Source organism: Orbicella faveolata, unplaced genomic scaffold, assembly GCF_042242905.1.
Source record: "Orbicella faveolata isolate gen_17 unplaced genomic scaffold, um_ofav_v1 contig_26, whole genome shotgun sequence".
Classification (NCBI taxonomy): Eukaryota; Metazoa; Cnidaria; class Anthozoa; order Scleractinia; family Merulinidae; genus Orbicella; species Orbicella faveolata.
Genome location: NW_028301554.1, coordinates 14388219 through 14410506, shown reverse-complemented (window position 1 = coordinate 14410506; position 22288 = coordinate 14388219). Strand labels below are relative to the sequence as shown.

The following is a 22288-nucleotide window of genomic DNA, read 5'->3' as shown; positions in this document are numbered from 1 at the left end:
CAAAAGAAAATTCAAAGGCGAGTCTCCTGGTTTTTTTTTCGTTTTTTTTTTTCTTTAAATCTGAAATTTGGTGGTACAGTTAAATTCCGAAAATTTGCTTTTCTTTTCTCTTCCCCGAACGAAAAAAATCCCATTCTGGAAAACATGAAATTTTGAGAGTTTATAATATATTTTTTTTTATTGAACTAAAGGTGTTGATCCCGTTCCTATATCCTATATCTCTATGACGCCTTTAGCGAGCCAACAATATCTCGAAGTAACATTATGCAGTCAATTTGGAGATGCATTTATTTGTAGGGTTTTGTGTTGAACTTGCCGATATAAGAAATTCTTTCATTTCATCCCAGTGTATAAGTAATGAAGTTTTCAGCCATCGGTGATCGCATTCACGGGGAAGGACTTAGTTTTCTTAATTGATGATTGACTGATCTTTGTAGGACGTTCGTAGATCCATTATAATGTCTTCTCCAGAATAATCTTGGAAGGCTTGGTTTGCAAGATTCGTTCAACTTGTTGTAAGCCACTGCATTATCCCTTCACAAGATTCCTGTGATATGAAGCTTTGAATGGTTTGAGGCTCTTGCACCTATTACTAACCATTCAGAGCCGAGATGCTGTTCTGTCGACCAATCAGGTTCCAAAACGACCTTTATGACAAAACACCGCAAGGTGTTCCAAAACACATGGCGTGCATAGTCAAGCATGACAAATTTATTCTAGGTTTTTTCTTCCTCTTTTTTTTTTGTTTTTTGTTTTGTTTTGCTGGCTATGAAAGTAAAGACGGCTTGATACTGCAATAAAAAAACCTCAAAATAATAGAAAATCGACAAAAGGGGAATGATAAAGTAAAGCGAAACAAGGATGGTTTAGATTGGGGAAATACGAACAGTGACTCCGTGACATGGCCTTTCGAGCTCCGTTTATGACAGTCCTCGAGAGCCACTAGGTTCATCAGATTTCACCACAAACAGGTACGTACAAAAGGCGATTTCACCACATACTGGTACGTTTAAAAAAAGCAAAGTCTAATTCTAGGGAGCGGAGGATCCGACAGGCGAAAAGCACTCCCACCAGATTTGTTGACGGGCATCTAGACTGCATTGGCTGAAGTGTCTTCCGAAAACTCAAATTTCTGAAATGCTTGCGCAAGAGCAAACATTTTCTTTAACAACTATGTGTAGAACTCCTTCAGAACTTGGATGGTTTCCTGCCAAATTCGAAAGGCTCGATGTACAATTCGCATTCCTCTTTACTTGTAGCCCTGAAAAGTTGAGAGGACCTTTTCCTTGCTGAGACAGCCGCGAAGCCGATGTCACGAATCAAAGGCGATGCGATATACATCATTGTAATGAGACACGAAGTGTACTTCAAGTCCTTCTTTGACAAACTCCGGTAAATCAGCGAAGTCTTTTCGATTGCCCTCGGGCAAAATGACACAATTAACATCTGCACGGCGAGCCTACAACAGGCAAAGAGAAAAAAGAAAATCATCAACTGAGAGGTACTGTCTTGGTGTAAGGTGGAGAAGTGATAGGTGGAGGCAGCGTGGCCGAGTGGTTAGGACGCCGGACTTGAAATCTGGAGGTCGCGGGTTCAAGTCTCGCTCTGACCACTAAGCTAGAGTTGTTTTTCGGTAGACCCTAGTTCAACTCCTCGGTCATGTTCGTAAATAGCCAAGTGGTCTGCCTCCTGCCAGGTGGGAGTTTTTAGCCTATTATGTTTAAATGAAATATGTCTTCCTTTCAGTTTCAGTGGCATGCCTGAGAATAATAATAATAATAATAATAATTTATTTCTAGCGCATTACATTAAAAAATCTCAATGCTCTTACAGAATAAAAATGAGAAAAACGATAACGAAACCAGCTAGTTGTAACTAAGCGCATCTATCACTATAAACATTCAACATTTAAGAACAATTTTTAACATTTTAACAGAAATAACATTAAAGAAAATCTACGGACACCACTTAGGAGAATTGATGTTTTGAGAACCGGCATGAAACGAGTACACAAGTCGAGTAAATCCAACATAAATACAAAATTCGTTACTCACCGCAATTATCTTTTCTTTTATTCCACCAACGGGCAAAACCTGAAACGTTAAAGAAGACAGTAAAATATACACTTAAAAAACCCAGCGTGATCAACATTTAATTTCCTCTTACCTCATCAGTACATATCCAGCACACAGGTGATGAGAATAAAGAAAATCATCACCTAAATAGTATTGTTTTGATGTACTACTTAATTCTTAGGACTAAAATTTAAAGAAATCTAAGGACGTCGCTGGGGAGAATTGCTTTTTCAATCTTGGGACAAAGGACAAAGAGAAAGAAAAGCTCGTACCTTTCCAGTAAGAGACACCTCACCAGTCATGGCAACATTCTGCCTAACGGGTTTGTCGGTCGCCAAAGACAGCAGCGCTGTGATGATGGTGCAGCCAGCAGATGGACCATCTTTAGGAGTGGCTCCCTGTAATCAGCAAATAAAGTACCCCAGATGTTACTCCTTTCACTCAGTTACAATCATATTAGCCTTTTCGAAGCCCTCAGACTGTGATGAAACGACGGGTGAAATTACCTTACAAATGCGTCTTTTCTCGTTCCTACGTTCATTAAAACCGTTCTCCACAACTTTAGACCCTTGAACGGGGCACAAAGTGTTTGGGAAGCCAACTATGGCCATGAAACTATCAAGATACTACACGCTGAATTTTCTGAATATCCAGGAGAAAAAAATATTCCCTTCTCGTGTGTCCTACAACCTGATGCAACCGAGTTTGGATTAAAGCATTATCACTCTCGCAGCACGACCAAAGTAAACAAAGTTCAACAACAAAACCAAATTATACGAAGACATGATTGATCCTCGCAGTTATACACACAACTTGAGCAGTTGTGAAATTAAAGCACGTAAAAAAAAAATTCAGGCTTGAACGGGATTCGAACCCATGACCTCTGCGATACCGCTGCAGTGCTCTACCAGCTGAGCTATCAAGCCATCTGGGAGCCGGTCACGTTGTGGGTTCGTAATATACTCGTAGATGGTAAAGAATGCAAGTGAATATATGACAGATCATATGTTGAAACTGCGAAGAAAGATATGAAGACTTGCTTAAGCTCTGTGTACAACTGCGATAACCAGTCAGGTCTTCATATCTGTCTCCGCAGTTCATATATATAATCTTTCATATATTCACTAAAAAAAAACCAAACTATGTTCGCTAAACTAGGGTTTTGTGATCTGTCACTAGACTTTCTCAAAGTCCGTTTCTCTTAGAAGTAGAAGTAGACTTGTGGGCAAGTCTAATCTGTCTGTCACGTGTGACAGAAAAACTGCTACTACCCAAAGTGTGTGTGTATCGTGACCTACCTCTGGAACATGAAGATGAATGGAAGCGCGTTTGAAAAAGTTATTCTTTGGATCTTCTTTTGACAAAAATAACTGAAAGAGAAAAGCGCGGCCTTCTTTATTTAAATTTATGAGAAAAATTCTTCGAGAACACAAACAAGTTCTTTATTGTTCAAGATGTTAGAGTGTTACTCAAGTTTATAATCGTAGGTAGGACAAGTCTACATACGATCCAAGTGGCCCATCAGGCAGGAGCTTATCTCCGGTTTCTGTAACATGAAGCAACTAGGAGTATTTCTACTCCCCTCCTGGATGGGATGTTTGTCCATCGCAGGGTTACCCCCAGCATTAAATTCTTCGGTACCCATTTATACACCTAGGTGGAGAGAGGCGCTGTGAGAGTGAAAGGTCCTCACTAAGGACGCAACACAATGTCCCCGGCCAGGGCTCGAACCCGGACCGCTCGATCCGCAGGCCTGCGCTCTGATCATGAGGCGACTAAGGCCATAATTATCAACTAAATATCATCATAGCGGGACACAAACCTTAGCAAATGTGTAAGCAATATGTGAACTTTCCCTCATCACATCTCCCAGCTGGCCTGTTAGATCAAGTGACGGATGGTCCTTGTCATCGTCGTCTTTGGAAAACAAGTCTTTAAGAGAGGTTTCGATATAAAGTGTGGAACCACCTAGAAATAAAATGAATCCAAGAATTAGTGCCCCAATGCATCGACAAGAACCCGGAAAAACCAAGTAAGAGAAGCTTACACAGCACACGAACAGCACCACATGAGAGTACTGCTCAATAGCATCCATTTGAATGATTACATACCAAGATTTCATTTAGGGACTTATAAGTTAGAACCACATTACATGACTGTTTGAAGTTTGAGCACAAAGATCATGTTTAACTGGATATAGAGATTGTCTTACAAATCACTACACAGGGAGGTGTGAGTACGTACCCAACGAAGTCCAAGCCAATCCCATTACCACCCCTGGAGGTGTTTCGTCGTATATACGATCACTGTTAAACAAAGGCTTGCCAACATACTCGTGCAGATTATTAGCTGTTACTTCTACTCCCTCCTCTGTTCCTTGCACTATCCTAAGAGCAGCTTTACGGAATATCTATAGCACAAAAAACATCGAAAAAATCACGCACACAAATCCAACCGGTGCATGTTAAACTACAAGCACTTTCTCTTTTCATATATTGGATAGAAGCGAAAAAAGCTCCAGAACAAGCCGCGGCACATATCTCACGCCATAGTTTTTCCAGTGGCTATTCTTCTCCATTTTGTTTCACTTTGCACAAAAACATATTAAAGAAACACTGAAAATTTTTGTTGCCAGGCTAGATACACAAAGACTTCCTTGCAGTCGTTTTCACAGCCAGTTTTTCTCTCAGGAATGGCTTTAGGACCATAATGTGAGAACAACCCAGGATTTTGGACTGTTATTTCACAGTGTGGTTGGCTCAGGCTGGCTTAAGACTAAACCAAATGGCCAAAGGAAGGACTTCCGCAGGCTTACGCAGATTTTCCCTAAGCAAAAGAGAACCATTTACGTTCCGGACAAAATTACTGACATTTTCTACTAGTCAGCTCTATGTTAAATACTCTTCAGCAAGTTTGTACATCTCATTTCAGATATCCAGACCCTTTACGATACCTAGAAGTTCAACAACGAAAACGCCATGGACACAGTGGCAATGAAAATAGTGTTCCCATTGATTTAATTTTCCAGTGCTGGTGTTTGTTCACCCGCAACAAACTTAGCACACTCGGCATCATTTCTTCAATTTTCCTTCCCCTTGTGTTTTAAGTTCAAATGCCCAACACCTTTGGCCTGTGACTGCTACATAAACACACACCACATAATACTTGATACCATTATTTGCTCATCACGGATAACTACCTTTTCTATATGTTTCTGTAGATTTCTCACGCCACTCTCTCTGCAGTAAGATTTGATGAGAAGAGACAGTGAAGGGTCGTGTATCGCAACTTGCTCTTCTGTAATACCAGCACTCTTTCTTGCTTGGGGAATGAGATACGTCTGAGAAAAATAATACGGCAGTTTTATTAGTTTAGTTCTACACAGTGATAAGCATCTTTGCAACAGCTCTCACACTTCTCAACTGCTTTCTAGCATCTATCCAGTCAAAGCTAGTCGGAAATAGTGAACATAATTTTTTAGATGCTACACACCTTAGCGATTGCTTTCTTCTCATCTTCCACATATCCCGACACGTTTATAATTTCCATTCTGTCTTTCAAGGCACCAGGAATTGTGTCCGTGATATTGGCTGTGCATATGAACAGCACCTGCGACACGAGAGTGCACAGAAATCCTGTCAAGTAACTCTTACAAGAAACTACAAAGTTATAATGTCAATGTCTTAAAGAAGAAAGGAAGGAAGATAGAGAGAGAGGGAGGAAGAAAGGAAGAAAGGTTAGTAAACGTGTAGATCAAACTGTTTTTAGGTTTATTTCTTTACAAACTAAGTTCATACTAAGGATAACACTCTCACAATCACGGAAAACAATAGGCCATTTACAAGTTGTCTCTTGCCTATGTGTGGAAACGAGTCTTTGTGCAAAACAATTCTTATGAAAACGTGTTACAACAACACATTCATTTTCCTGCAAATCAAATTCATTGCCAATTGAAACGTTTCCCACAAAGACTCGTTTAGAAACGGAGGTAAAAGGCAACTCCAAACTCGGAAAAGACTTATTTGAACAAAATCAAAGAGTTTACAAAGTTTGGTTGATGCGTAAGAATTGGTTTTCTTTTTTTTTTTTTTTTTCATTAAACGGAACGCTAGTCTAATTGCTGCTACAAAATAATATAACTAAAGGTTTAAAGTAAATCAACCTAACAGTATGGACCTACAACAGGCACGTCAAAGGTACGTGTGGTTATTAAGTACCTTAGATAAATCCACAGGTACGTCCAGATAATGATCCAGGAATCCAGAATTCTGTTCAGGATCAAGGAGTTCTAATAAAGCGGACGCAGGGTCTCCTTGCACACCACGCCCAATCTTATCCACCTGAAAAAGAATGACACAGTCAAACCTTGGTACAAGACACCTGCTGTTAAAGCAGCCTCTTTGTGATGGCCCAAGTCACACACAAAAACCACAGTTCAACCCCAGATGAGCAGACAACCCTCCGTAAGGTTTGAGTAACACAGGCACCTTGGTCCATTGCAAGCTGAAAAGCATTGTTAAACAAATTACAATCAGTGTTTTAAGTTGCGGCAACGTGTTGCAAGAAGTTGAACTCGTTTCTGCTTCACGCAACATGTTGCGGCAACTTACAACACGGATGGTACCACGAGCAACAGCACTTTTTCTTAACTTACAATGCAAGCTGTAAGGAAAATGTTGCCCATGCTGCTTGGCCTTTAGTTGGCATTTTTTGCCCCCAAAGTCCCAGAGGGAGTCGGCTTATAGTTGTACGAGATAACACTGTCGTTGGCAAACCTTACTTCCGTTCGTTTACTTCTGATTGCTAGAAAGTTCAAAAATCATGTAAAATAAAACAAAGCAACTTTTCGCACTTGGGTTCTATTCACTTTTAGCTGATGGCCAGTATGTTGGTTACTTCAATTGTTCGTCAAGTCTTCTTAATCATACCTCATCAATAAGTATAAGTGGATTTTCTGTTCTGGTCTTTTTAAGACACTGTATAATTTTTCCTGGCATAGCACCAATGTAGGTTCGCCTGAAAAAAACAAAACAAAACAAAATATAATATGCAACATTTAGCAATATACAGTGTATTTGTAGTTGTAAAAATCTTCAACCTCTCTTACAAGTACACTGTACGATAAATCATGGCGACACTTAACAGTAATTTTCAATGATGAGAACAAAATAGCAACAACATTTAATAGAAAGTATTTAAAGTACAAGAAAAAAGTGCTTTTAGGAAGTAGTTAACCACATATGGCGGTTGTGTGAACACAAAATCATATTATCCCTCTGCCTTAAACTACGATTATCAGTTGAATAAGGCACGACAAAAGTTTGGTGACCAATTTGTGTTGCTGTCATGGTAACTTGTCGGCCTTTGACGTCACTGGCAGTAAAGCGCGCGAAATTGCAGGCGATGATATTGTTACCATTGGAAAAGAGGAAAGTTGCCCATAGCAACACTATAAATTTAAGTCCAAAACTTTGTCACCAAAGCTCCGTTGCGCCTTAATCAACTGATAATCGTAGTAAGTCAAAGTAAAACTTAAAACAAAGTGCAAGATGTCAGTGATTTGGCAAACAGTCCACAAAGATAAAAGTGTTATTGACTGACCTATGACCTTTGATCTCAGCTACATCGGTCATGCCCCCAACACTGAATCTGAAGTACTAAAAACAACAAGTACAGCATAAAGAATGGAATTGAGAGTACTACAACATCTATGGAATGCTGAATGGACTGAGAATGAACATGGCAGGATCCAACCTACAGTCACTAAGATAAAGAAAGCATGCATCCATATACACTTTTAGTATAAATCTACTAGCATTCTTCAACGAATACTCCTCTCTGATTGGCTACGCTACTCACTATCTGTGATAGATAGTGAGTAGCGTGATAGAAATCTCGAGCTCATAATCTAATTGCTTAATATAATATGTTGAGTTATTCTCACATTTCGATTGTTTCTTCCTGATGATAAATTGGAGGACGGGTGCATAGACGAAGTCACTAACATTTTTTTTTTGTTTCTTTATTATAATTATACAAAACAAATGGATTCAATGTTGCCATATGTCGTCTGTACAGTACCTGATCGCACGGCAAAACGGAATCTATTTGCTAATTATATAACAAAGCTAGTAAACCTGGCTTTCAAAGCAGTAAATGCAAGTGCCGTCATAATTATATGATGCACCCTAATTGCGTGAGCAAAGTTCACTCTGGTTTTTCTATTGGCAATGTAATAACACAATAAATTGACTCATGCTTTTGACTGTTAACGTATCATCATGTTTTCATACACTTAAGAAGTTTGGAGAACACTGGGGAGGGGGATATATTCTGTAACTCTTTGGGTGGGGGTGTGCTGCTTGGACACTGAAACCCTAACCCTATACCAGTCATACTAGACCATAATCAGCTTGATTTTGCAACCCTATTCTGGACTAGGCACCAAAGACCCCTTCCCTATCCCAGGCTAGCTGTTTTCCACGCAAAAACTTTAATCACTACTGTAGTCCAACATATGCTAACTTAACCAATATCTTACAAAGTCACTTCGGAGTTTCAATTTCTATTATAGAACCCCGAGTAAAGAACCGTGTTCTAGACTAAATTACTTACACACTGGCCATGTTCCTGGTCAATTATACCATATTCTAGACCAAGACTGTCTGATTTCTATACCCTATTCCAGACTAAACTACCTGAAAACCATACCCTTCACAGCAACACATACCCATATAGCTTATATATTAGAGCACACCCCCTGGGGGAGAACAATCAAGAAGCCTCAAGCAACTCTAGATGCATCATGACTCATCGATGCACAATAAAACATGAATCAACAATAAATGATAATCCTTGTCTCTACAGTACCTGTCTATTGAGGGCCCTCGCAATAGACCTGGCAATGCTTGTTTTGCCCACTCCTAAGAAACAGGACATAAAAGAATTAAGGTCAGCCTGTGGGATAATCGTCATGTTTCTGTTCCCTGGAGAGCAGCAGTGAAGCAGCAGGAAGGCAGGGGAGACACCAAAATAGCCAAAAACCCTCAAATTACAAGCACAAGGACAGTATACAGGAGCAAACAACTTGAAATTTCCGTTATGTATTTTGAAATGGATTTTCAAGATCTGGCATTGTGTTTGTTTAGTTTCCCTGTTCTTGTATTATGAAAGAAGCAAAAATGGAAGTATAAACAATAACAGAAAGGAAAATTTATTGCAAGCTGCTTCTTCTTTTACTACTCAAGTTTGTGTTTGCTTTTGTGTAAATGAGGCTGTTATCTTAATCTGGTAAGAAGACAGCATATGATATACAGCATACGTTTTTATACAATGAGACCAGAGTGTATGTCCTGAATTAAATATTACAATGCATGTTTTTGGTTAGAAATTTCTCTACACCAGTTTGACCTTTATTTTCCATTGTTTTCACAAATTTACCACAGTAATGATTTCTGAAACAAAGGTAATTTCAAATTTCAAATTGAAACCCCAACATGTATGTAAATCACAAACCTGGTGGCCCTGTGAAACAGAGGATTTTTCCCTGCACAGATGCATTCAACTGACTTACAGCAATAAACTCCTGTAGAATAATAACAAACATAGAAGGAAAAACGTTTGGGCATCATTTTAGTCAAAAATTGCGGGCAGGAGCAGCGAAGCCACATATATGGAGGATATTACACAGTGGCGAGAAGATAGGAATTTTATGTTCGAGTGGCAAGAACAATGAGATATTGTTCTTGCCACGAGAACATAAAATTCATATCTTGGAGGTATTTTATTAAATAGATATACAGAGGACGGCATTTTTGACGTTTTTCCGAAGATTTCTGACAACCTTCTGAAGATTTCCGAAGATTCTCCAAAACTTGTCCGAAGGTCACACGAACGTTGCCGGATGTTTTCTGAAATTTTCCTAAGATTGCCGAAGATTACTGAAGATCACCGAAGACTTTCGAGGAAGACCCGAGGATGTTTTGATCATTAACCAAAGAATTTAAGTACAATTTAAGAGACAAACTTGACATCAGTGAAATCATCGATATCTTCACTAGTGAGGATATGGAAAATACGCCACCCGAGTCCTGGATGTGGTTTCGTATGAATTTTACGAGTGGTGTATTTTCCAGTAAAACACTCGTGTCTATATAATAAAGAACTCTACACTATAGAACCAGACATGAAATGTAGTTGTAAATAGACACTTAATAGTAATGTGCAATTACAAACCAGTTTAGGGGTAACATTGTTCATTTAAAGTGCCCATAACTTGTTTTCATTTTGTTTTTAACTTTTGCATTTGAATCTACACATCTACACATATTTTGGTGGTGATAATTGTTTTGCGAAAACCTCTTAAGATGACAAAAAGCATTACACAATTCTTGAACTTATTTTGGATAAGACATCTTCCAGGTCTAACAATCTGGACTCATTCACACCTTGCCATCACTAATAATACTGGAGTGCATACTGCAGGGTTGGGTAATGTTGGATCAAAAAGGAGGTAGCATGTAACCAATTCCTTTGTTTGAGCAAGATGCTCTCTAATGAAGAACAGTTGACAGTTCTTCTATTTTTGAGTAGGGAAGGTATAACGAAACACTTAATGACTGGCCCCGTGAGAAACAGTAAGTTTTGTTTCCCCTTGACCCTCATTATTCTGCTCAGGTTTGCCTCAAGGAACACTGAGTGTCTTGGGGAACAAAATTCACTGTTTCTCTTGGGGCCAGTGCTTAGTATTTGACGTATGTAACTCACCAATATTCTGTCTTTAATGTCCTGTAGCCCGTAGTGATCTTCATCTAGTACTTCCCGTGCTTGGGTGATATTGAAGTTCTCCTTGCTGTGAATCCCCCAAGGAATGCTGGTTAACCAATCTAGGTAATTCCGTGTTACACTAGAAAATTAGAAACCCAAAGAGAATTTATTAAAAGAGAATTCACACAGGTGGTTAGCTTTAAGAATGATTCTTGTATTCCACTCTGAGTTTGAACTCTCAGATGAATGAACCTTAGAGAAAAGATGTTCACACTAGCTCCTGAGTACCACTGCCGATGAAAATGAAAAGAACTGTGTATGCTTTGGACTCACTTAAATTCTGATGAATGAGTATCAAGATAGGCTAATTTAGCCAGCTCTTCTTCAATGACTTCTTCGGCATGTTTGGGTACATTTCGGTCTTTGATTCTTTCTCTGAACTTTTCTCCAACAGCATCCTTGTCTTCTTTCTCCAAACCTAGCTCTCTCTTAATGATCTTTAGTTGTTCCTGGAGTAAGTATTTCTTCTGTTGTTTGTTGACTTTTTCTTCCACCTAAACATTATTAAGAAAGTTAATAAACACCAATATGTGCATGGAAGAGCACAGCATAATGGTTGTTAGATCAAGTTGAATTATTTTCCACACAATCACTGTTTTACATGACATCCCCCACCCTGCCTCCCCCCAAGCAACTGAAATGTTTGGCTACACCTTATACACTACCTTTTACAAATGACTCCAGAAGCCAAATGCTGTGTCACCTTACCTCCTTCCCCAGTTTGTGTTGCAGCATACAGACAGCAAGCTCTTTCTTCAGCAGTTCAAGAGTAAGACGTAATCGCACTGGGACCCGTGTCTCTTCATAAACTTCTTGCAGCTGCTGTGTCTCAGCACTGGTCAGTGCAGCACCTGAAATTGACACAAAGACAAAGATCTCACTAGCATCCTAACTGAAGTCTGAAAAACATGATCGAAAATGACATGATCTTCTGGTAAAAGGTTGGGTGAAGCAGCTATCTTTCAGCAGCCCAGCATATGCCTCCAATCAGTGGCAAATCTAACCTATAAACACATCCGACCTTTGTTCAGGTCTAATACATGCAGTTATGTTCACCAGTCTAGAATTTTTTTTTTTTTCCACACAGCAAAGAAACTCTGCTGTAGTGAAAATTTGTTAAGGGTGATGACAATACCAGCTACAATTAACTTGTTAGTTATTCAATGTGTATATTTTCCCTGTTTATGACATGTAACTGCCTCCCAACCCTATGGTTGGTGGGTAACAACCCCTCAATGTAGGCTGACTCTCTAATGTAAAAGAAGCAGGGGTAATTGATCATTGCACCATCTACCTTTTGTGTTTATTTGGCATCTTCTCGGAAGTAGTCAATAGTATTAAGTTCATCACGGACTCTCTTAATTTCTGGTGATTTGGTTTGTTGTTGTCAAAACCACTGATTCTTATTTTCCTTAAAGAGGTCTCCAATGTACAGAAAATCAAAAAACTATTTGGGTTAGGAGAAACAAAAACGTTCAAAAGCTCAAAAGCTCATTCCAATCTCCATGTACTTCATGTGATGCTGCCTAAGTTTTCTGATCTTTTCCCTTGTATCCCTACACACAATCCATCACTTGTCAAAATAACAACCTTATCATCAAGGTTTTGGATTCTCCTTACCAAAATCAGCTAAATGAACAGGGTTGTCTGCCACTTTCTTGCCACCTTCCATGAGCTGAGCCAGGAACTCTTTGTACAAAGGATTCAGTGAAATAATATCTCGAATTGTCTTGATCACTTCAGCAGCCAGAGCCTGTTGATAACAAAACAAGATCAAAACTTTTTACCATTTAATGCCAAAGTAGTCTTTCTATATCACTTCACTTTCTTCACTTTTAACCATAAGCTCCTGGGGCTATTGGGCCAGAGTCTTTCCTTGTGGTACCAATAAATCATGCAGGCAGGAAATGATATCATACTGTGATCATTGTTTGAGAATCTAAGATCACAGAATTTCAATATAAAATCCTAAACTGCATTGTCTTAACAAATGAGAAACTAAGTTGTACTGGTCTGGTTGAATTACCAAACAGTACTTTCTGTGAAGAGGTTATGGAATCTGTCAAGCATTTACTTTTCTCTTGTAGGACATCTTCAGATTAATTTTATGGAAACACCTCTTGTCCTGGCTAAGAGGTAACAACGTTCCTGTTGAAATAACTAATGAGTCAGATTTGATCTTTGGAAAATTTGATATTGAAAATGACTTTATTTTAATTAATCACATTTTGTTGTTACCAGGTAAATTTCATAACTACTTCAGGAGATCTCTGAATAGCTTACCCAAACTTGGAGGCTTTACAGTTAGATTAAGGCAGGTATACAATATCGAGCTCCATATTGCCAAGTAGGCAAAGTTAATTAATGCAGTAATATAACAGATAACTCAATAGCCTTGTGTAGAAAAGCCTGAAGTCACAGTTTTTCACCATACGGACTGACCCTAAGCCGGCAAATAACATGTTTATTTTTTTTTCTACAGTTAGTTGGTTTTACAGATTACAAATGGGTTTGTTTACGCAATTTTGTCATTGAATTGGCTTGTCTGCCGTCTACTAATGATTTTTAAAAAACTCTTTGCAACAAGCGAGTAACTCAGAGAGTAGACAAAGAGAGATGTACTAATAAGAACAGATTTTCTTTGAACTACTTTACGTAAGTTGCATTTATTTCACCAGTTAAGTTCTCCAAAATTGTTTTTGCGGTGAGAAATTTCCTGCGAAGTTTGAAGTTTTATTACACCAATTTGTGTCAACTGTTGCTTTTAAAATCACTTGAAATCAGACTTTTCTACCGTAAATTGAATAGCAGAAAGCGAGGAAATTCATTAAGTGTATTCCACAGAAATTCTCCTAAATACAGCAACGATCAGAGAGGTAAACTTGACTGAAATTAACTCAAATTTTACGGTGAGAGAAACACAGGATTACACGCCATTACAACGCCAAGCTACAAACAACCAAGCAAACTCTCACAACTTCAAAACACTCAACTGAATTTAGTTACAGTGACTTTCCTTGCCATTTTTAAGTGAACAGAGATAAACTTGCGTTGACTAATCGTCGATGGATGTGTAAAAAAGGCAAAAGATTGACGATTACCGCTAACTTTTAGGAGCGAAATTTAGGCAGCAGGGAAAAAATCTGGCCCATAGGCTGTATCATAAAAAGCTGGACCAGTCACATGCATACGACTAGCCAATCAAATTAGAGGATTTAGAATTCTGGCCCACTCAGATGCTTGAGAAAAAAATAAATTCATTTATTTATTTATTAATATTGCCTTATTTTGTTTTCCGAGTAGTTGTTTCTGTTGTTGTCTATCTAGTTATAGCAATTGTAATTTGTAATTTGTTATCTTCTTTTGAAAATCAATTAAAACTATTAAAAAAAAGACCAAAAATTTATCAAAGATACATGGGTACATGGATATGAATTCACTCTGGCAACAAAATTATTTTGTTTCCAGAGAGAATCCATGTACATGTAAGTTAAATAACAATTACAGTCAATTGCATTTAAAGTCACACCTTGACTTCCTCAGTAAGTTTGAATGGCTCATGTAGAACATTTTCTACTTTGACCATGAGTATGGGTTTCTTGTTAACAACATTCTCTTGCTGAAGGGGTGGTTCCAGGGGTACATCAGTTGCTGAGGGATCAGGGTCAGGTGTCATGTCCTCACTGTGTGGTGAATAATCAAGGGTTCCAGTGATTCTTATTCTGGAAAGATAACAAAATAAGGAAGTCATTTTACTTTTAATTAGTTAGCGGTCAAGTTTCCTGGCCAAGTTCTAAGCTCTCTGAGCTCCTTTCTATGGAACAAAAGTCAAAACTTGGTATTAAAGTGCCTGTGAAGTAAAAAAATAATTGCTGCTTATTTGAAAGCTTTTTTTTTTTCAAAATAAAGAATAGTATTTTCCTTTTAGGAATATCTTTTTTCATTTTAGAGGTACATGCGATTTTGTATTGTGCAAATGAAGGAAGTTATGATGTCAAAAAAAAAAAAATGTAAAAAAAAATGTAAAACACTGAATAAAGAATATCTCTAGAACTATTAGGGTGATGTTCTTCAAACTTGGCACCAGAAATGTGCATCATAAAGGAAACAAAATGACACCTGCTGTGTCATTGCTGGAAAACAGCCACTTCAAAACTGCTCAAGACTACTGATAAACAACTGATACAAAAATGCTGGAGAACTCAAAGATCCAGCCAGTTTCAACGTTCCCGGGGTGGGTACTCCTAGAAAATTGGGTGCGGGTGTGCAGCCCGCTTCCCAAACCCTTACCTATTGACCAAAATCTCAATGTTCTATACCCTAGTTATGACCTGATCAAAAATTTGATACCCTATTATTTTTTGCTTTGCGTGAGAAAAGATTGATCGGATTTCTATTGCTGAAAATTGAAGAAATAAGGAAAATAGCAGTTGCACTGTAGTCTTTTCTGTTTTGTAGTTTGATAACCGTGGTGAGCAATTTGGTTCCAATATTTTAACAAAGATTCAGCTGTCTGTCAAAATCAAACTAAAAAGTTTATTTGTGTCTGACACAAGTATTGACTGTAGTTTGAGGTGTGTTTTCACGAGTCTGGGCTCACAAAGATTTTACAATAACTTGGAATGCATTCTTGTAATAAGCATTAAATAATACCAAAATGGGATACTGTATTTTCAATGCCTCACTGCTCCTTAACGAGCACGGGCACCCCCCATTTTTATTTTATAATTAAAGTTCTCCTATGATAAATATTCAGTGGACAAAGTTTTAACAAAAATCTATCGACAGTTTTATTTCAGGGGAATTACCTTACATGTAAATCAACACCTTGTTTCAGACCTGCCATATAACTAGTTCTGTAGTTCAGACCAATGTTAAATTGCTGCAAACACAATTTGTGAAGTGCTTTTGTTGATGGTCTTATCGATAATGATGAAAAAGTAGCTTCGTCTTAAAAACATACCCAATTCAAGACTAGAGTGCAAAAACCATACCCTATTTATGACCAAAATGACCAAAATCAATACCCTATTTACATGTACGACCAAAATGGCTGAAAAACCATACCCTTTGGGGCTGCACAAACCTATATAGCCCATATAAAGGAGTGCCCCGCCCCAGGCAATGTTTCACATGGGCCTGCACTTGTTTGATTGGCCACTGACTGGAAGAGCCTGCTAAACTTGTGACTGTTAACTTTGTTAAATTATCATTGAGTTAAAAATAGGTCTGGAATAATTTTAGATTTTATAAATTAACTAAGCTAACCTTCTGTGCCCTAGAATAACCATTCTTATTTTATCTCCCATGTCATAGAGCTCTGTGATCTGAACAAAAGCACCAACTTGGTAGATATCATCCAGACTGGATATAGTTTCTGCCTCATTGCTTCAAATATATAGAAGGTTGATGATTAGAGAATTAATGGATAACTAAATGTCATGTCCACATACAGGGATCCATATTCACAGTTGTCCATTCGTCTGGGGTGACTGAAAAACCGTAAGGACGACCAAAACAATATGAAAACTCATCTACTGGACGACTTTCTTATGAGTTCTTTACATTCTGAACACTTGTCATCCATTTGAAGTTTTAAAAAACAGAGAAAGATTTGCAGCTTTCTTTTGCAATAAAACACCATTTTGGTCCTCTATCTTGGATTTTCAATTTGTCAGCCACTGATGATCTCTACTTCATCTGCATCTGCAAAAACACGTGGCATGATCACATCAGCTGTTTTCATCAGGAAAAATAAGCCAAATTTGAGCTGGAAGAACAAAACTTTCCATTTACATGTTGTACAGTTGGTATTCTTCCCTGTTTAATGGCCAAGTAAAATGTGACAAGGGAGATGACATACTTGCCCGGCTGAGTTTCGACTTGAAGAAAAAACCACTATGGATCCCTGCATATATAAGCAATGACATCTAACACTGATAGTGACAACTGGTAAATAAATGGCTTTTACAATCTTTAATTCCCCTAGTCATACATGTACGAAAGATGTTTACAGCCAACAAGTGGACACGAGAGAAAATAAGGAAATAATAATAATTATATTGTTGCTCAGTTCATGCATCAGCAAACTCTCAGAATCAAAATAAAGAGAAACTCATGGATATCAAATACAGGTAGCATGATATTGTGTAATTTTTGATAACTTGAACATATGTACATTGTAGGGTTTAAAGGGAAGGTTACTCTCTGGAGGTAATCATTTCATAAAACAACTGATCATAAAATTTGGTTTACAACAAATGTTTCATTTAAAAAGTGTAGCATAACCTGAAAAAACTTTTCTAATAATCAAGTAACACTTTTCCCAAATGATTGTGGCAGTGCTGCCACAACGATTTTACACATTGTGTTACAGTTGCACTGAGCAATGTTCAAAGATGCAACAAAAGCATAAAACATTTTTTACAGCTATTGTGTATAGTGTGACAGAAACTTCGGTTCAAATACCACACATAATTTTATACATATGTATGTATAGCATACATATATACAGCAAGTTGCAACAACTGAGATCTCTAAATTTATCAGTGTTGTTTTTAACAATAACATGCAAATCGAAATGAAAACAATGGTGCTTGGTCACGTACCTGTCTTCTTTTTTTAAAAAAGCACCTGCATATGGCTGAGCTAATCGAGACTTTACTCTGATTAACTCCATAAGTTCCTTGTCTGATATCTAGTGCAGAAGAAGGGACAATACATCAACTTAAGGCTGTGCAAATAATAACCACATCCTTCATTGCAAACTGAATCACAAATATCATCTAGACTAGTAAAATTAACATTTAATAAATGAAACAGCTGGAATACATTGAATTATATACAGCTGAACCTTTCCACAATGGCCACCTATGGACTGTCTGCTGGTTCATAAAAAAATGGCCATTGTAGAGAGATGGACACTGTAGAGAGGCGGCCGTTGTGGAAAGCAGGCCATTAGTGGAGGTTTGACTGTAAGTTGTAAAAAGTTAACAACTATCAGCCTGCAACTTCTTATTGGTGCCAAGACACATCCAATTCAAAATGGAATACATAAATCTCAAAAATTCCTGATTTGCCAAAGTGTGTCTATATTCACATTAGATAACAACTCAAGAGAGTTATGATAGTTGTTACTATCGTAAATAAAATTATGTAATGGATAAACATTTTAAAAAGAACAGTAACTTAAATATTATGACAATTATAGACCCAAAAAATTGAAGTAGTAGCAAGGCCTTTTAAAAGAAAGTGAAAAGAGGAGAGCATTTGAATTTCTGGCCGATAACTTTTTTCACAAAGAAAAAAATATTTTGTCAAAGACAATAATTATCTCCTCAGAGCTTTATTATCTAGCTCTCTGCATGCACTGCAGGCCTATGATGCTCCCTCATCATAGGCCTGCAGTGCGTGCAGAGAGCTAGATAATAAAGCTCTGAGGAGATATGAAAGGCCGCGTGCAAGAACGTCCCCTAGATTTTTTGGCCATTTTGAAAGTGTTCAAAAATAGCTGAATTTTGGCATGTAGGCTTCGTTGTACCTCAGAAGCATTGCTCTGGATTTTTTTTGGCTGGGGCGCTCTTCGTTCTCGAGAAATAACGTATGCAAAAAGCTCAGTTTTCCAAGTGGCATCTTTTGGAGATCTTTTGCTGAACAAAAAACAAAAGAAACCTTATTATTTTGTTGAACAGCAAACAGGCAGACTGTTTATAGTGTATTCCACTGAATCTTAGCTGTCTTAAAGTCAAAGGAAAATAGTATATAGAGCGGAAATCTGGGAACAGATTGTTTACATCGGTTATTGTGACGTAAACACAACACGTGAATCGATCGAGCGGCAAACGAAATACCATCGAACGAAAAAGAGATGTGCCGCATTAGAACTCTGTCAACTAATATCTTAAGCATAGTGTTAAAGTACCTTGTGTGCCTGCCTGGTGGTTGAGAGGCATCATAAAGCCTTGATAAACCCATAAGTCATCAGCACGTTTTAAAGAATCAAAATGTGTTCTGAAACTTCGAAGGTAGCTGATATACCGTAATCGTGTTATCGGCGTTCGAAGTCAGATCGAGCCAGGCAGCAAAGTCCAAGAGCAGTTCTTGCCCAAGAAAAATACCCTCTCGTGAGTTGTGGCCCATTTGCCAAGCGTTGCTAGTGTCAAAGTTTGGAAAGCGAGAACTGGTTTTTGACTTATAAAATTTCTCTTGTATCAACCGCCATGTTTTCCCGCGCACGAGGTGTAAAGACCCTTCCCGGCATGCATTGCGATCACGTTCTGCTCGCGTTTCTCGAACTGGTAACTAGATTGTTTCGGCTTTTTTCATTTAAAGGTAATAATGGCCAACAAGCAGCGATCGATTGTAACATAGATCTGTGATCCAGGTTGCGTTGATTTTATTTCATATCGGCATGATTTGTAGTGTTTTGAACTTCTGGGATCAGCGGACATGCAGATGTATGGAGACCCGTACGTTGCGCAGACGGGTTAATTTGTTAATCTGTTAGGCGGTGCATGACATAAAGCTACGATCGCGTTTGTCGAAAAATATGTATTTATCTTGTGATTTTTAGCCATTTAAGACGTTGCTGTATTTAGAAAAGTGCTTATTTGATGTTTATTTGTTCAGTGCAGATAATCATTGTCCCAGATAACCAAAGTAAGTTCCAGATGTTAACACTATTTTCCGGCTGCCATATTTTACCTATTTAAACCTGAAAACAACATTTTCGAGCTTACATGTCGCATGAAATTAACATTTTGCTGTTTTCTAAGTGAAATCAACATCCTTTCCGTCACGCGTTACGTGAAATCAACATTTTTACCTGTTTAGACCTGAAATTAACAATTTTTAGTTTATAAGTTGCGTGAAATCAACATTTTGCTGTTTCCTAAGTGAAATCAACATCCTTGCCGTCACGCGTTAACGTGAAATCAGCATTTTTACCTATTTAGACCTGAAATCAACATTTTTGAGCTTATACGCAGCGTGAAATCAACATTTTGCTGTTTCCTAAGTGAAATCAACATCCTTGCCGTCACGCGTTAACGTGAAATCAGCATTTTTACCTATTTAGACCTGAAATCAACATTTTTGAGCTTATACGCAGCGTGAAATCAACATTTTGCTGTTTCCTAAGTGAAATCAACATCCTTGCCGTCACGCGTTAACGTGAAATCAGCATTTTTACCTGTTTAGACCTGAAATTAACAATTTTTAGCTTATAAGTGGCGTGAAATTAACATTTTGCTGTTTTCTAAGTGAAATCAACATCCTTGCCGTCACGCGTTAACGTGAAATCAGCATTTTTACCTATTTACACCTGAGATCGACAATTTTTAGCTTATAAGTTGCGTGAAATGAACATTTTGCTGTTTTTTAAGTGAAATCAACATCCTTGCTGTCACGCGTTAACGTGAAATCAGCATTTTTACCTATTTAGACCTGAAATCAACATTTTTGAGCTTATACGCTGAGTGAAATGAACATTTTGCTGTTTTCTAAGTGAAATCAACATCCTTGCCGTCACGCGTTAACGTGAAATCAGCATTTTTACCTATTTACACCTGAGATCGACAATTTTTAGCTTATAAGTTGCGTGAAATGAACATTTTGCTGTTTTTTAAGTGAAATCAACATCCTTGCTGTCACGCGTTAACGTGAAATCAGCATTTTTACCTATTTAGACCTGAAATCAACATTTTTGAGCTTATACGCAGCGTGAAATCAACATTTTGCTGTTTCCTAAGTGAAATCAACATCCTTGCCGTCACGCGTTAACGTGAAATCAGCATTTTTACCTATTTAGACCTGAAATCAACATTTTTGAGCTTATACGCAGCGTGAAATCAACATTTTGCTGTTTCCTAAGTGAAATCAACATCCTTGCCGTCACGCGTTAACGTGAAATCAGCATTTTTACCTGTTTAGACCTGAAATTAACAATTTTTAGCTTATAAGTGGCGTGAAATTAACATTTTGCTGTTTTCTAAGTGAAATCAACATCCTTGCCGTCACGCGTTAACGTGAAATCAGCATTTTTACCTATTTACACCTGAGATCGACAATTTTTAGCTTATAAGTTGCGTGAAATGAACATTTTGCTGTTTTTTAAGTGAAATCAACATCCTTGCTGTCACGCGTTAACGTGAAATCAGCATTTTTACCTATTTAGACCTGAAATCAACATTTTTGAGCTTATACGCTGAGTGAAATGAACATTTTGCTGTTTTCTAAGTGAAATCAACATCCTTGCCGTCACGCGTTAACGTGAAATCAGCATTTTTACCTATTTAGACCTGAAATCAACATTTTTGAGCTTATACGCAGCGTGAAATCAACATTTTGCTGTTTTCTAAGTGAAATCAACATCCTTGCCGTCACGCGTTAACGTGAAATCAGCATTTTTACCTACAGTACCGCTCAAAAGTAAGTTACCACCTCTCGTCTCGTTTCTCTCGAGACGTTTCTCGTTTCTCTCGAGAATCACTGAAGCGTTTAGTATGGCGTATATTACGCATAAGAAACCGGTTACGGGTAACGATTGCCGCTCTGCAGTTCGTTGTCAAATCGATGGGACCGTCCAACATAAAAAATGCATCGATCGTTTGCTCGATTCATACCGAACAAAGGTAATATCGAACATCGAATGTAACTACAAGTAGAGTTACATGCGTTTCAATTCGTGCGATCACGGGGGCAAAGAGTTGATTTTGCGAATCTTGCTCACTCTGAATGATTCAGTTACCTACATTTGCTCGCTCTGCAATAACCGCTAACTCAAACAAACATTTAATTCATGACAACAGAAACTTTCTCTTCGAACGGCAATACTGTACTTGAGCGCGCTCAAATCCACGAAACTATGTTAATGTCGTTGTTCCTAGCGAAAGTAAGTTAACCGTGGCGACTTGCGATTGAACCAGAGCTATTACTCAAATACAAACAACTCGTGATGGCGTTAATGGGGGAACACTGCCTTGCGTTTGGTTAGCCCATGCGACTTCCGGCGATAGCGTGACAAAACAACCTCACTTATCTCCCCAGCACTACGAGCTGAATGACAGACAGCACGTGCTGGATCGGACAAGAGTATCGGTTAGCAAGCGATGTTCAAAGGCGATGAAAAAACAAGCTTGGGGGAAGTCGCTGCGCAGACTTAACCGCCACTGATGCATGCAAGGCAATGCATCCCCCCAAGCCATGGAAGCCGGTGAGAAGCTAGTTCGGCGAGAAACGTTCAACAATGTTAGCCATCCTGGGAGCTACTGACTCTAATGTAGATTGAGGAGTTCTTATATAAAGCTGGTAACAGTCTGAGGACCAGCGACCCATGACTTTAATAAGCCAGTCTGGCAAGCCGGCAGCAGCGGCAACCGACGCAGCAC

At 38.3% G+C, this 22288-nt stretch overlaps 1 protein-coding gene across 1 annotated transcript in view; it reads right to left on the bottom strand.

The window, feature by feature from the left end:
• Nucleotides 1–59: 59 nt before the first annotated feature.
• LOC110043956 (lon protease homolog, mitochondrial-like) overlaps nt 60–22288 on the bottom strand; it is a 31804-nt gene continuing 9575 nt past the window's right edge. The window contains exons 4-23 of the mRNA XM_020749462.2: nt 17510–17598; nt 16170–16289; nt 14431–14623; nt 12522–12654; nt 11610–11752; nt 11175–11395; nt 10842–10980; nt 9591–9660; nt 8946–8998; nt 7677–7732; nt 7004–7091; nt 6293–6415; nt 5568–5684; nt 5275–5415; nt 4320–4485; nt 3898–4043; nt 3374–3445; nt 2348–2473; nt 2055–2093; nt 60–1459 (exon numbers count right to left, since the gene is read on the bottom strand). Of these exons, the coding sequence (XP_020605121.1) occupies nt 1313–1459; nt 2055–2093; nt 2348–2473; nt 3374–3445; nt 3898–4043; nt 4320–4485; nt 5275–5415; nt 5568–5684; nt 6293–6415; nt 7004–7091; nt 7677–7732; nt 8946–8998; nt 9591–9660; nt 10842–10980; nt 11175–11395; nt 11610–11752; nt 12522–12654; nt 14431–14623; nt 16170–16289; nt 17510–17598 (2382 nt within the window). The 3' untranslated portion in view covers nt 60–1312. The remainder of the gene's footprint in view (nt 1460–2054; nt 2094–2347; nt 2474–3373; nt 3446–3897; nt 4044–4319; nt 4486–5274; nt 5416–5567; nt 5685–6292; nt 6416–7003; nt 7092–7676; nt 7733–8945; nt 8999–9590; nt 9661–10841; nt 10981–11174; nt 11396–11609; nt 11753–12521; nt 12655–14430; nt 14624–16169; nt 16290–17509; nt 17599–22288) is intronic.